Here is a 13,576-nt window from a genome sequence, read left to right as displayed (position 1 = left end):
TGTCAAGTTTTATATTGGTACTTTAAATTTTTATTATTGTAAGAATATAAGTTAATTACAATGTTTGTGCCATTACAACTACATCAATATATGATTTTGTATTTGCCATTTTACAAGAGATGATGACGACGGTGTTATTTATTAGGGCTGGGACCATCAGTGCCGCAGTGGCACTAGACCTGAGTGTGTACCTGAAGGAGGAGACCAAGTACATTCCCTGGCACACAGCTCTGAGCCACTTGTTCCAGTGGGTACAACTCATCTTCAATTACCCAGCCCATACACTAATGCTGGACTATATACACACACTTGTTCAGCCACATTATGAAAGGATTGGCTGGAATGATACTGGAACTCATATAGAGAGGTAAGGTTGTTTAAAGTTTTCTTTTGGTTAAATTATGCACGCGGTGGAATATATTTAAGCACTCTTTCTTGGTTGTTCCGCAAGGTGAGATCCCTCTAGGGTTCTGTCGACTTTCGAAGCAAGTTAATTTCTGCATTGGCACTGCAGGAAGCTTTTCAGTTGTCGCTGTGGTGCTAAGTGCTAGGAGCTCTGGCAAATGTCAGTCCAGCCTTGAATGACTTCTAAATAATTCATACAGTAACAACTTAGGATGGTTAAATCACACACCAAAAGATGAAGAAATGGCGACGTTTCGATCCATCTTGGTCCATTATCAAGTCAATTGTGACAACTTGAATGGTCCAGGATGGAGCAAAACGTCGTCTTCTCTTCATCTTCTGGTGGGTGGTTTGGTCGGCATATCTTCAGCCGCATTATTGTGACTCATCATCTGCAGTAACAAAATACCACTAAGCTCTCCTTGGCATCATAACCCTGCCAGCCAAGATAGTTTTTGTAATTATCTAAAACTCTAGAATGGTGTCATGTACCTATGTTCCTAAATATATTAATACAAATAATTATACCGTCATACATATTTATACAGAAAGTGGACAGAAAGGTGTAAATTGTGGAGCAGCGATGAGAAAGCTTAAAATATTTTTTGTTTACACTGGGTAAAATCAGGAACAAAAAGGCATCAGCATCTGCATGTAATTGTATACTGTAATTTGGTTGTCATGAAATGAACGACTATGATGACCGAGATAATTCTTTAATCTATTGAATACAAAAGTCATAAATATTTTGTATAAAAACAATATGAATTAATATCATGCATATGAATACTGTAATTTAATCAAGAGATTGAAGAGCAAGGCCACAATGAATACGAGTGCTTGCAGAGGTTCGTCAAGGTAGAGCTTGCTCACGTGGCAGTATACACAGTAATTTATTTTGCTATCTACGTAAAGGTAAATCCCATCACATAACCGTGGATTTTTATTTTAAGGTTGCTGCGTTCAGAAGTGCTGTGGGCAGCAGTGCAATGTGGGAATACACATGCCATACAAGAAGCTCAGAAATGGTTCTCAGCATGGCGCTCAAACTCTTACACAATACCCCCTAATCTTCGATCTGTTGTCTACAGCACTGGAGTGAGGTGTGTAAATATGTAATCATATACTTATTTTATAGACCTTCTCGTGTTTAAAATAATAATTACCCGTTTGTGGGAGGGCCAAACGGTAACTCCCTCAATCTTGACTCTGCTACCGCTAAGCCTTAACCTACGACACCAGGCCTGTGAGGCTTGACTTTTGTCAACTAGGAGCCAGATCCAGAGTCTGGCTCATTCTGTGAAGTGAGGGTATCAGAGGTCATCCAAAAAATACAGAAGAAAACTCCCCAGAAAGTGCAGATGCAACAAAATGAATGGGTTCTAGAATTCAAATTTTGTATTCAGGAAAAGTACATGCTGTACATAGATAATTTGCAAACATAAAGTTGGATTTATAGATAGAGCTAGTACATACAATATTTAAAGCCACTAATACGCATAGCATTTCAGGCAAGCCATGCACAAGCCGTTTCGGGCAAGTGAAGTAAAATGGCCACCCCTAGGTAAAAAAAGGAAAATGATCATTGACTTGGGATAAATGCTCGGGTAAACAATTCAGCATCAAAGTTACACATACAGTACTGTATAGTGCAACTTTGATTCAGAGGACTATTTGTGACCAGATCCAATTCACTGGAGTCTAGGATTCATTGCAACCAGAATCGTTCATCAGAGCAAGAAGCATAACAAAGCAATGACCCCTTGGTGGAATGAATATTCCAGGGAGAGCAAATACAATATAGCTCTAGCATAAAATAATAGGATGAGACCAGGCCGATTCTTGGGCAATCTATGCAAGACCAAGCGAATACACGGAGGTGCGTTCTGATGGAGTTCCACGGGTGACCTGGGCTGTCACCTGGTGGTGGACAGGTGCAGCAAACTCGGTATGTTTGTTCACCTCGTGATAACAGTTGTTTGCCTTGTTACCTTGGATACCTACTTATGTTTTGCTTTGTTCCGCATATGCAAATTTGCCAATTTTGCCAATTTTCTAGGACTTGGGAAAATTGGGACTTGTCAATTTTTTAAATAGTTAAATTTTTTTTTTTTTATTAACTATTTAGTTATTATCCACTTTTATTTATGCTGAAGTTGTCTGGGTATTGATTTCACATTTATTATTTTTAGTTATGGTACTGAGATAAATAATATGTATGCTTTATGTATTGTGGCATTGCAGATATGGTACCGAGGAAGACTGGAGACACTGTTGGCACGTGTACAATACATCATCCGTACCAAGCGAGAAGGGACTCATGCTGCAGGCTATGGCTCAAACACGCGACCCATGGCTGATGCAACAGTACGTGTGCTTTATGCTTTATCGCTCTTACATCTAAAGTATTAGGACTCATGCCTGAACAATACTAAGGGATAAAAGGGTGTTAACAAGGGAGATATTAATGGGAGGCTAAATATGTAAACACAAAACAAGCGTGATTCGGTGTTCTTGGATCTTGACATTCACTCTCGCTGCCTCTGTCATGCTGCCGGTTAGGTGCAGGAGTCTTTTCTCCAACAGGTTGTCAGGGCTGGACTTATGACACCCCTTTAGAACAGGGCTCAACCATCATATCAGGTTTGGGTTGCATTGCAGGAGAATGGTTTTACACGACTCGATAATGGTCCAGACCGGACCAAAACATCGTTATTTCTTCATTTTCTGATGTGTGGTTTGGTCATCGTGCTTTGTAGTTATGGTGTCTGCAGACTCTGGATGTTTTAAAAGTAGGATGTTGTGCATATTGTTTTTGACAGCTGTGCCAAATTTATGCTGGCCTCGTGTTGTTCTCAACTTTGTCCCTTGGTACTGACTTCTAAATGGCCTCAGGCCAAGGGGTCTGCAGGCACTGACAGACAGTGGTTTTGACAGAGATGAAAAGCTTTCTGTTCCCTCCTCATTCTCACTATTTCTTTTGCATGCACCTCAGAGTTGGGGGCTACTCTTACTGATGCTCCGTCTACTGTTGTGCTCAGGGACCAGGAAGGAAGGAAGGAAGGAAGATGTTGGGGGTAGGGTAAGGGATGGTCCCAGGGATATAGTGCTGCTAGAGGAAGGTCCATGGTTGCCCTGCAACTCTAAAGAGAGTTTGGTGCCTTGTCTGGAAGATTTGTTGCTCTATATGGATGTGTTTTCTTAAACCCCCCCATTTCAGTATAAGCTAGATTCGACCTTTGCTTCTTTGCTGATTTTCATATATGAGTTAGCAGCCTAGACATGCCTCTCTTTGTGCAGGTTTCCATCGTCTTGTGTTCTCTTGGAATTGGTCCTGGTGGACTTGCTTCAACTCTTGCTGTGATATTATTTTGGGTTGGGAAAGAGACACTTATGTCTAGAGCTTTCAAGATGACAGACAGCTTCATCGTGTGATTTTCCCCAAACAAATTATAAATTAGAGATTCTGATATTTTTAAATGTGATTTTAATGCAGCATATTGAACTAGTCCCTTAATTTACTGTACTGTATAAGTAACACTAATGAAATTTCATATATGGCATTATCATTCAGTATAACAAAGATTGTCTGTATACTGTAATAAAAATAAGTGTATTACACCACAGACTAGTGAACCTGATTATTTTTTCTCTCAAGAGGAAGGTGTTGATATTTTAGTCATATTAAGCTCATGTTTCGTGGAAATTAAATAGTGGAGACTTTTCTTGTTAAAACAATGCACCTGAAACAATAGAAAGTTGACATGCAATACCTTTTCCTGCAGATACTTGGAGTATACACTAGATGATGTCAAGATCAGACCCCAAGATGTCATGACAGTGCTTAAGGAAGTCAGCAAAAATCCCGGAGGAATATTACCAGCATGGCGAATGGTTCGTCAACATTGGCAAAAAATCTCTCGGCTCTTTGGTCATGGATCCTTTACCATGGGAGCAATTATCAAAGCTGTTACATCTCCTTTCACCTCTTCATTTGATTTAGGAGAGGTTGGTATGAATTGTTAAGATAGGTGACCTAGTAAGCACCTCCTTTGAGTATGTCATAATCTAATCTTTTAAAAATTTCAGTTCTGAGACCACTTTACCTATGATAATTTCATCATGTAAGCAAAAAAATTATTACTGTACACTTTTTTAAGAGTATAGATCTACTGAATATACAAGAGTATTGAAAATACTCTGTGTATCATACACAATGTCTTCATATTTGTCTGGTCAATCATATGGTAATGGGAGACCAGGAGTTAAATAACATTTATCTAAGGCATTTTGTGGCCTCCAATGACTCCTGGGAGTGAATAGTTTAGATAACACCTTAGTAAATGCAGCAGAGTCCACCACTCGTGAAACCCATGCACCTCACAGTCAGGAAGCCATCTACTCCTGCACAGGAAGAAAAGAAGCCCTCTCTGCCATCCTAGTACAGGCTATACTGTATTATCAACTGTAATCAAGGATAAACAAGGAACGTAGATGTGGAACTAGTAAGACGCCATATAACTGAACAATGCAGGAGAAAGTGACATCCTAATAAGATTCAAAGGATGCCTCCAATAAGAACACACTGAAAATCAAGATGATGACTCCACAGTTTGAGTGTGTGACAAATATTTGCCAGCTATCAATAAAAAATACTGTAATTTATTATCTGCTAGACAGTAGTAGGCTGTGACCGCACAAGGTAATTAGGAAGAGGGAGGCCACACACCCAAACTCAAAAACACTCAGATTCACCTTAGATGCACAGTTCTAGCTTCACAGCAGGAACCTCAACAATTCCCACTGAGCTTGACCCAATGTTAAGTGATATTGTGACAACCTCGTTAGCACACAAATTCAAGTCAACAAATGTGACTCGGATATCTACCCGAGGGTGGGTCAAGGAGTAATCCAGCACAAATTGAGGTGGAAACAGCAAAGCATTCACCTGGACGAACATACCTTCTACCCTGGAAAAAAACCAGATAGGTCAGACAGCATTTGAGGCCCTTCGTTGAAATTGCCTGAAACTCTGCCCATTTGTTTCCGCCTCCACTACGGATCGAACCCGGAACCTCAGGACTATGAATCCCGAGCGCTGTCCACTCAGCTGTCAGAGCCCCAGCTGACAGTGCTTACCAGCAAGTTAGCACTGCAGAGCTACCGAGAGCCAATCCAAACAGTTTTTCATTACATTCAACACTTTATTTTTGTAACCTAACCTATTCATTTATTACTTGATATTCCTTTTCAGGTGGAGTCCTTCTTCAAGGATGTTGATGTTGGTCCAGGGGAGAGGGCGCTGGCACAAGCACTGGAGACCATACGCTTGCACATTCAGTGGCACCAACACAACCTTGAGGATCTGACACAGTGGCTACACCAGCATCTCTCACGTCCTGGCATGCAAACGCCTGCTCAGGAATAGAAGTCTCTCTCCCTCTTTGATTAACCAAGTAGGAGTATTTAAGACGTAGGCTGTTTGGAAATCTCGGTGCATATGGTACATAGTTAATGTAATCCCTATTTTGGAAAACCAATTAAGCTCATGGGTTTGGTTTATGTATGTAATAATGCATTTGTTATTGAGAAGATAATTCAGTTAAACAGTTAAAAGTACTATTAATCCTTGGACAGCAGCTATGGAAAAATGGTCATGTCCTCCCAGCGAAAAAAAAATTATTATACAATTATTAATTTATATGCAAAATGCAAGTAAAACATAAAATTAAGTGAATATTTATCTTTTTACTGGGTGGAGGGACTCTGAAATGTTTGCACGGTGGCTATGTGGTCTAGCATCTGTCAAAACACAATGCCGATTTTGCTGACGCTAAGGTATGCGAGACACGACTCTTGTGTTCTACTTGGATGTTTCATTAATTATAACTTGTTCTTCTATATTTATGAGAGTATGTGTGTTGAATAACTTGATCAATCACATAATTCACATGATGCATGATAATGTTACAATTAACGATTGCTTTACCTGGTATAGCTATAGGCGATGATGTAGGGCCCAATGGGCACCATATGGTCAACAGTATAAATTGAAACAGAGGCATAAGCCATCAATGCACCAACACACAGATGACGACAGGTTCCTTGTACACATATGATAATGGTTCAATTGATGATTTGTTTACCTGGTATACCTCATTTCAAACATATTAAGTTGTGAAAACCATGTGAACATCATTGGTATACATTTCATGTATTTATGGATAAATTGTATACAATGACCACATTCCCCTAGTAACATTCATGATAAGCGCATTCATATAGTAACGTAACCATGAAACGACAGCAGGATTTTTTCATGGGTCAAGGTAAACTCCATTACATCCATATACTGTAGAGCTGTTATTGATGTTTTTCTCCATATTTTCATCACACATGTAAAACCCAGGCAATAATTCTTAAATCATCATATAAGGATTACTGCATTACCCCTGCAAATCAACACATGACGATAACCGCTGTCTGAGAGTTAATAGGTTATCGTTGAATGTATACAAATGTGATACTGAATAGAACAGTTTGACAACAGACTTGAAACTGCACTTAATAAGCTAACATTTAAATAACAGCTGAAGGAGTAAAGTGAAATCTATATTTTTGAATAAAGTACTGTAGTTGTTGAGTCTTTTAAAATCGTCAGATATATATTTTGTGTTCGTGTAGTTTGGAAATGGTAACGGTTGAGTGGGGTTATTAAGTTTTAGAGATGGACGGAGTCTTGCTTCCTGCCATGAGAGTGAAAGGCTTAATTACATTTATTAAATCTTAGAGAAACTTAAGAATATTGCTTTTCCCACTGTCATTTTAATGATTGAGTACATTCACTAAGCTTAAGAGGAGGGGTAGAATACTGCTGTCTGGAAACTACAGACAGTGTGTGTGTGTGTGTATATATTATATATATATTATATAATAAAATATGCATGCACAATGAAATCACATTAATGTGATGTATCAATAAGAACATCAGTTGGAGCCATGTTGATGATTGGAACTCACTCACTTGGTACTCCCAAGTTATAACACCCTATACCACTACATCACGACACGGTCGAAAGCAATGCAACCTGGGATTCGGCTGAATCCACTAGGGGTTCCTGAAGCTTCCAACTGGAGCCCAAACCAGTGGTTTCATACTGGTTTGGGCTCCAGGGAGTTTCACATACATCTTCATAAGGAGAAAATTAGTAGGAGCCGTTTGGAGGATTCGAGCCTATGCCCTGGGAACTCCCAGGCAACTCGTAGGTTCTTCAGGTTGCAATGCTTTTGACCGCTACACCACGTCACGCTCAAAAGCATTGCAACCTGGGATTCGTCTGAATCCTCTAAGGTTCCCGAGGCTTCCACTGAAGCCTAATCAGGGTCCTCATTATTCTTCATCACTTCACATTTATAAATAGAGTTCTGTATTTCCCACCCAACTTTTAAAATTCAAAGAAGGCATTCATGAAAATATCAAAAGCCATGAATTTTCTATAACAAATGATCCATCAGTGCTCTAGAAGTTATTCTGTGTCACAGTAGTCTACATCATCGGCTCACAACCAAGAGATGGTTGGGCACATTTCCTTTCACCTGATGCCACTATTCATCTTGCAGTAAATAAGTACAGTACCCAGGAGCTTGACAACTGTTGTGGATTGTACCCTTGGAAAGATCAGTAGGTGTCCTAGGTTTGATATCGATAAGGCCAAGTACAGGCTTCTTGTCCCTGACAAGGGTGGTTGATCAGTCCAGAAACGAGGAGGCCTGGTCGACGACCAGACCGCGGGAACGCTAAACCCCGGAAACACCTCAAGGTAAAGGTAAACCATATTTTTACGACTATTTAGTGAACGTGTAGATTGGTGGAAGTGCATTTATAGCCACAAACTGTACATACATTCCTAATAAATTATTCTCTTGTGTCAGGAAAATACAAATTTAAATACAAAACTAAAAAAAAAAAAAAATTGGCCTAGGAATAATCATCAAAATTATTTTATATTACTTTAATCTAAAACATGTGTGTCACTGTAGTTGCATTATACCTTAGTATGAAGTAGAATTTAGCGTGAAAATCTTTAAATTTACATTCTGTATAGGACAGTTTCTGTTAGTGCTGCTGCCATCTTCAAATGTTAACATCTTCTCGTGCACCCTTTCTCATACCTGGATGTTAGCTTATGGCTCGATAGAGAAATATGATTAGGCAATGGAGTTTAATTTTCTCTCAATAATTTAAGGCAAAATATCCCACTAATTTTAATTTTTCCCTGAAGGGCTAGTTTATTGGACACTATAACAGCCAAAACCACCAATAGGAAGAAGACCCACTGAGTTGTTTAACCAACCACTTGTACCCCAGACACAGCTGGGACTCTCTTAACTGTCTGAAGTGAACACAAACTCTCTCAAATATGAAAGGGATTAATGTCTTACAACCCTTAAGTTGACATTGATCGCTAGGCTTAATATTAGGTTATATTTTCCATAGCAACAAGAGAAACGCATAGTGTCATATCAGAATTAACTTTCAATGCCTGATTTATTTGCTCTCAACCAACTACAGTGTTACCATACTAACATCAGTTTATCAAGTACTGCCACACTGACAACACTTGTTGGTTACCTCATCACAATGGGCTTCAGTTTGATATAATGAACCTGTACATCAGATAACTGGCTTGCTTTAAGAGAATGTATAATTTCTCAATAAATGTTTAATGTATTCCAGCAAGAGATATGTGAAGGTACCTGAAATGTCTCAGAAATATTGTATATAAATTATACAATTTGTGTGAGCCATTGAAAAACTAGTATTAAATGCAATGAAATGCCTCTTTTTTTTTTTTTTTGGTATAGCCCCACTGGCTTCCTGTAGCTGTCTCGCTGAAATTGCTTCAATCTTCCAGTCAAAGAACATTAAGAACATTGTGCGAGGAGCCTATGCTACACTTTCTAACGTCAGAATTGCTTTTAAATACATGGATGGAGAAATACTAAAGAAATTGGTCACAACTTTTGTTAGACCAAAGCTGGAATATGCAGCAGTTGTGTGGTGCCCATATCTTAAGAAGCACATCAACAAATTGGAAAAGGTGCAAAGATGTGCCACTAAGTGGCTCCCAGAACTGAAGAACAAGAGCTACAAGGAGAGGTTAGAGGCATTAAATATGCAAAAACTAGAAGGTAGAAGAAAATGAGGTGATATGATCACTACGTACAAAATAGTAACAGGAATCGATAAAATTGATAGGGAAGAATTCCCGAGACCCAGAACTTAAAGAACAAGAGGTCAAAGCGTTATATGACAGAGTGCTGGGGAGACGAGACACCACGAGCGTAGCTCTCATCCTGTAACTACACTTAGGTAATTACTCATCCTGTGGATGGGGGGGGGGAACTTTTTTCCTAGTACTGTATATACTGTAGTTCCATTATAGTATGTGCTTCATGTTCATTGATCCTCCTGACTGGAAGTGTGTTACTAGCAGAGCACCACAGGGTTTGGTTTTTGCACCAGTAATGTTCATCGTCTACATAAACAGGATCTACATGACCCACCAGAAGGAATACAATTATATGAACATGGTTGCGGATGATGCTAAAATACTAGGGAAGATAAGAGATGGAGACAATTGCAATGCCTTTCAAATGGATCTTGATAAAATAAGTGCTTGGAGCAACATGTAACAAATGGAATTCAATATAAATAAATGTCTTGTTATGGAATGTGACATCGGAGAAAATAGACAACACAAAACTTATAAATTTATGTGGAAGGGAATTAAAGGACTCTAATACAGAAAGAGATCTAGTGGGGTTTTTGGATAGTAAACTGTCACTAGAGGAACACACAAATAACATTGTGCGAGGAGCGTATGCAACGCTTTCCAACTTCAGATCAAAATTGGAATATGCAGCAGATATATGGTGCCCATATCTCAAGCACATCATCAAACTGGAAAAGGTGCAAAGGCATGCTACAAAATGGCTTCCTGAACTGAAAAACTAGAGCCACAAGGAGAGGCTAGAGACGTTAAATATGCCAAAGTTAGAAAATAGAAGAAAAAGAGGTGATATGATCACCACTTACAAAATAGTAACAGGAATCAACCAAAATTACAAAGAGGAATTCCTGAAACCAGCAGCTTCAAGAACAAGAGGATACAGAGGCAAGCTAAGGAAATAAAAGTGCCCCAAAAAATATTAGACAGTTTTCTTTTGCAAACATGGTGGTAGATGGTTGGAACAAGTTGAGTGAGAAGGTAGTGGAGGCCAAAATCATCAGTAGTTTCAAAGTGTTATATGACAAAGAGTACTAGGAAGATGGGACACCACAAGCGTAGCTCTCATCCTGTAACTACACTTGGGTAATTACTTGCACTACAGTACCTACCTTGGTCTACACTCACACTACAGAACCTCTTCGTGTGTCTGGATGTGTGAGGAAGCTCCCTCCCTGGAAGGGATAAGAAGCTCTGTGGATGTGCATGAAAGTTTTTTTGTTAACATGCTATAGTTTGCATGAGAGAGCTGAATTTAAGGGTTCATAATGGCTACTGTCGAATCTGTACTAATACACTCTCAAAAAGTGTAATTCATCACAACACAAGTTACTGACTTAACAAATTAATATTTTTTTTTTTGTCAAAAGGTTGATCACTCCAAATGGTCATAAATGTTTTCCATATTTCCTATTTTGTAGGATACAACTAGTTGATCTATGGAAGATGGTTATCATTTGGCGTGTGTCCTGATGTGGTTGTCAGAGCAGCTAGGGACAGCAATCGAGCTTTAGTTTGGTTTAGATGAGTTGAAGGACCTTGTTCTATTCAACACTTACTTTGACTGGGATCTAGTTCAGATGGTTATAATAGACAGTCTTGGGCATTACTGTGTTTAGAAGAAATGACATTTCTAAAAAAATTGATCTTGTTTAAATTTTATAATAAGTTCTACTTGATAATGACCTGTGTATAAATTTTAGTCCAATGAATGTTGTGGGTATTGTGATGTGCTGCAATGATTTTTTTTATTATATGTAAATGATGTTTAAATGTAATATTGAGTACATCTGGCTATTAAAACACCAATATTAATATACACAATGAAATCACACTAACGTGATATATATCGATGAGAAAATCCACTGGAGCTCTGAGGTGACTGGAACCTGCGACCAAGGCACACCCAGCCACTCTAGGTGGTACAGTGGTAAGGTGAGCAGCTGGGAGTGCCATGTATGTGGGTTCGACTCGCCTCGGAGTTCCAGTTGACTTTCTCACCAATATTAATTGTAAAATTTATTCATTCGAGAGTTTTACAAGGTCTGTGTTCAAATGGCATTGCAATGGCAAATATATTGTAATGTACTATACCTAGATTATGTTTAAAATGCATATTGTGATATGTTGTCATATTTTTCTTGCCTAAAAGGCTGAGCTTACTACAGGCTCAACACAAGTGTTTTATGCTAAGCCCATGTAATTTTGTGGAATAAATCTTTATTCTTTATACCTTTTCTTAATCATTGCAAACTAATGATGCAGCCCATCCTCTCGATTTGTCATAAAAATTATATGCTAAATTCCGAGGACCCCTGAATAGAAAAATGGGACAGCCGGTGAATTTTGCAAGCCACTGTGATTTTTAGTACGGATACTTATTTTTGGCCATTTGGGATTTATACATAAAATTGTGATGTACTATTTGAGAGGACAGGTTGGGTGATGAGACATTAATTCAAATAATTTTTTTGTGATAGTTTGATCACTAGGCATTGCTACCCCCTCCATGGTGTCGCCTTGTTGTAGCGAGGGGCTCACGTAAACCTCCCAGGGACCGGTGAGGGTTGCCTTCGCCCCCTCTCCTGCCCCTATTTGGGTGTTTTAACATAACACCCACTCTCCAATGCTAACGAAACAGGTCACGGCTTAAAGGTTAAACAATCTATGGCTTACAAAGGGTATACTTAAATCTATTAATAAAAAACATGACCATGAGAAGAGGTTAGGAATTGTCTCCAAAAGAATTTTCAAAGATGTGATGTCCATGGGTTCTGTTACAACCTTCTAAGAAGCATTTAAGGTCAGGATCTGTATTATAGTTCTAATTTTATTTATCTATTTAATACAGTGGCACCTCGGCATACGATTGCCTCTACTTAAGATAATTTCTAGTTACGATGTAAATTTCATCGAAAAATGCAACTCAACATCCGATGGTGTCGTCGACTTCCGATATTTGTTGGTACACGTTCGGGTCGACCGAGCGCGTGGTTCCCGGTCACGCGGCCGACCTGCCTCAGTTTACTACAGCTGCTCGCTTAGTGACGATTGCGCCTATAAGAAATTCCGCTTTTGTGGTGATTTTTTGCATTTTGAACATTAAATTAATTATTATATATCATGCCATGAGTCCCAGGAAAGTCAGTGGTAAGGCTCAACATATGAAAACCCATGTAAGGATGACCATAGAGCAGAAACAAGAGTACAGAATGTCTTTTCCTCAACAATTAAGAAAATGTGTGCAGCATGGGAAGAATTGCAAACCTTTGCTGAAACGACTCGCCCAAATCAAGCTGCAGTAGGTCGTTGCCTTAACCTATTCAATGACACTGTGATGCATCATTACAGACAAATGTTAAAATGAAGGAAAAAACAAATGCCTCTTGACAAATTTGTAGTGAGACAAACAAGCACTGAACCACAACCAGGTCTTAGTGGTATTCACGCAAAACGTAGGAGAGAGAGTACCCCAGAGAAAACATCACTGCCTGATGTGGTAATGGAAGGGGACTCCCCTTCCAGACAGGAACAACTCTTTTCCTCCCCCCCCTCATCCCCATCTTCCATACGCCATCAAGAGCCCTCCATAAAGGTAATAGACACTTTGATATTGTATTGTAGTTAGAAAAAACATTGTATTCAGTATAAAATGTATTTGTATGTTAATATTTTGGAGGGTGGAACGGATTAATTCAATTTCCTTTATTTCTTATGGGAAAAATCACTTCGACTTACGATCCGTCTCTGGGAACGGATTAGCATCGTAAGTCGAGGCCCCTCGACCCCATTGTATATATATATATATTTATATATATATTATAATTACATTACACTTTAAAGAATGTGCAGTGACTTAATGTCTAACATATTCAAAGATT

At 38.9% G+C, this 13,576-nt stretch overlaps 1 protein-coding gene across 3 annotated transcripts in view; it reads left to right on the top strand.

The window, feature by feature from the left end:
- Positions 1–11,925, top strand: part of LOC123771183 (endoplasmic reticulum aminopeptidase 1) — a 62,427-nt gene extending 50,502 nt beyond the window's left edge. For all 3 annotated transcript variants that reach the window (XM_045763635.2, XM_045763643.2, XM_069324361.1), the window contains 5 exons: positions 146–367; positions 1,359–1,508; positions 2,650–2,772; positions 4,191–4,413; positions 5,660–11,925. In XM_045763635.2, the coding sequence (XP_045619591.1) occupies positions 146–367; positions 1,359–1,508; positions 2,650–2,772; positions 4,191–4,413; positions 5,660–5,833 (892 nt within the window). In that variant the 3' untranslated portion in view covers positions 5,834–11,925. The remainder of the gene's footprint in view (positions 1–145; positions 368–1,358; positions 1,509–2,649; positions 2,773–4,190; positions 4,414–5,659) is intronic.
- The last annotated feature ends 1,651 nt before the right edge of the window (positions 11,926–13,576 follow it).

Source organism: Procambarus clarkii, chromosome 14 (assembly GCF_040958095.1).
Source record: "Procambarus clarkii isolate CNS0578487 chromosome 14, FALCON_Pclarkii_2.0, whole genome shotgun sequence".
Classification (NCBI taxonomy): domain Eukaryota; kingdom Metazoa; phylum Arthropoda; class Malacostraca; order Decapoda; family Cambaridae; genus Procambarus; species Procambarus clarkii.
Note: the sequence above shows the minus strand (reverse complement) of the source record. Positions and strands in the feature narration are given on the sequence as shown.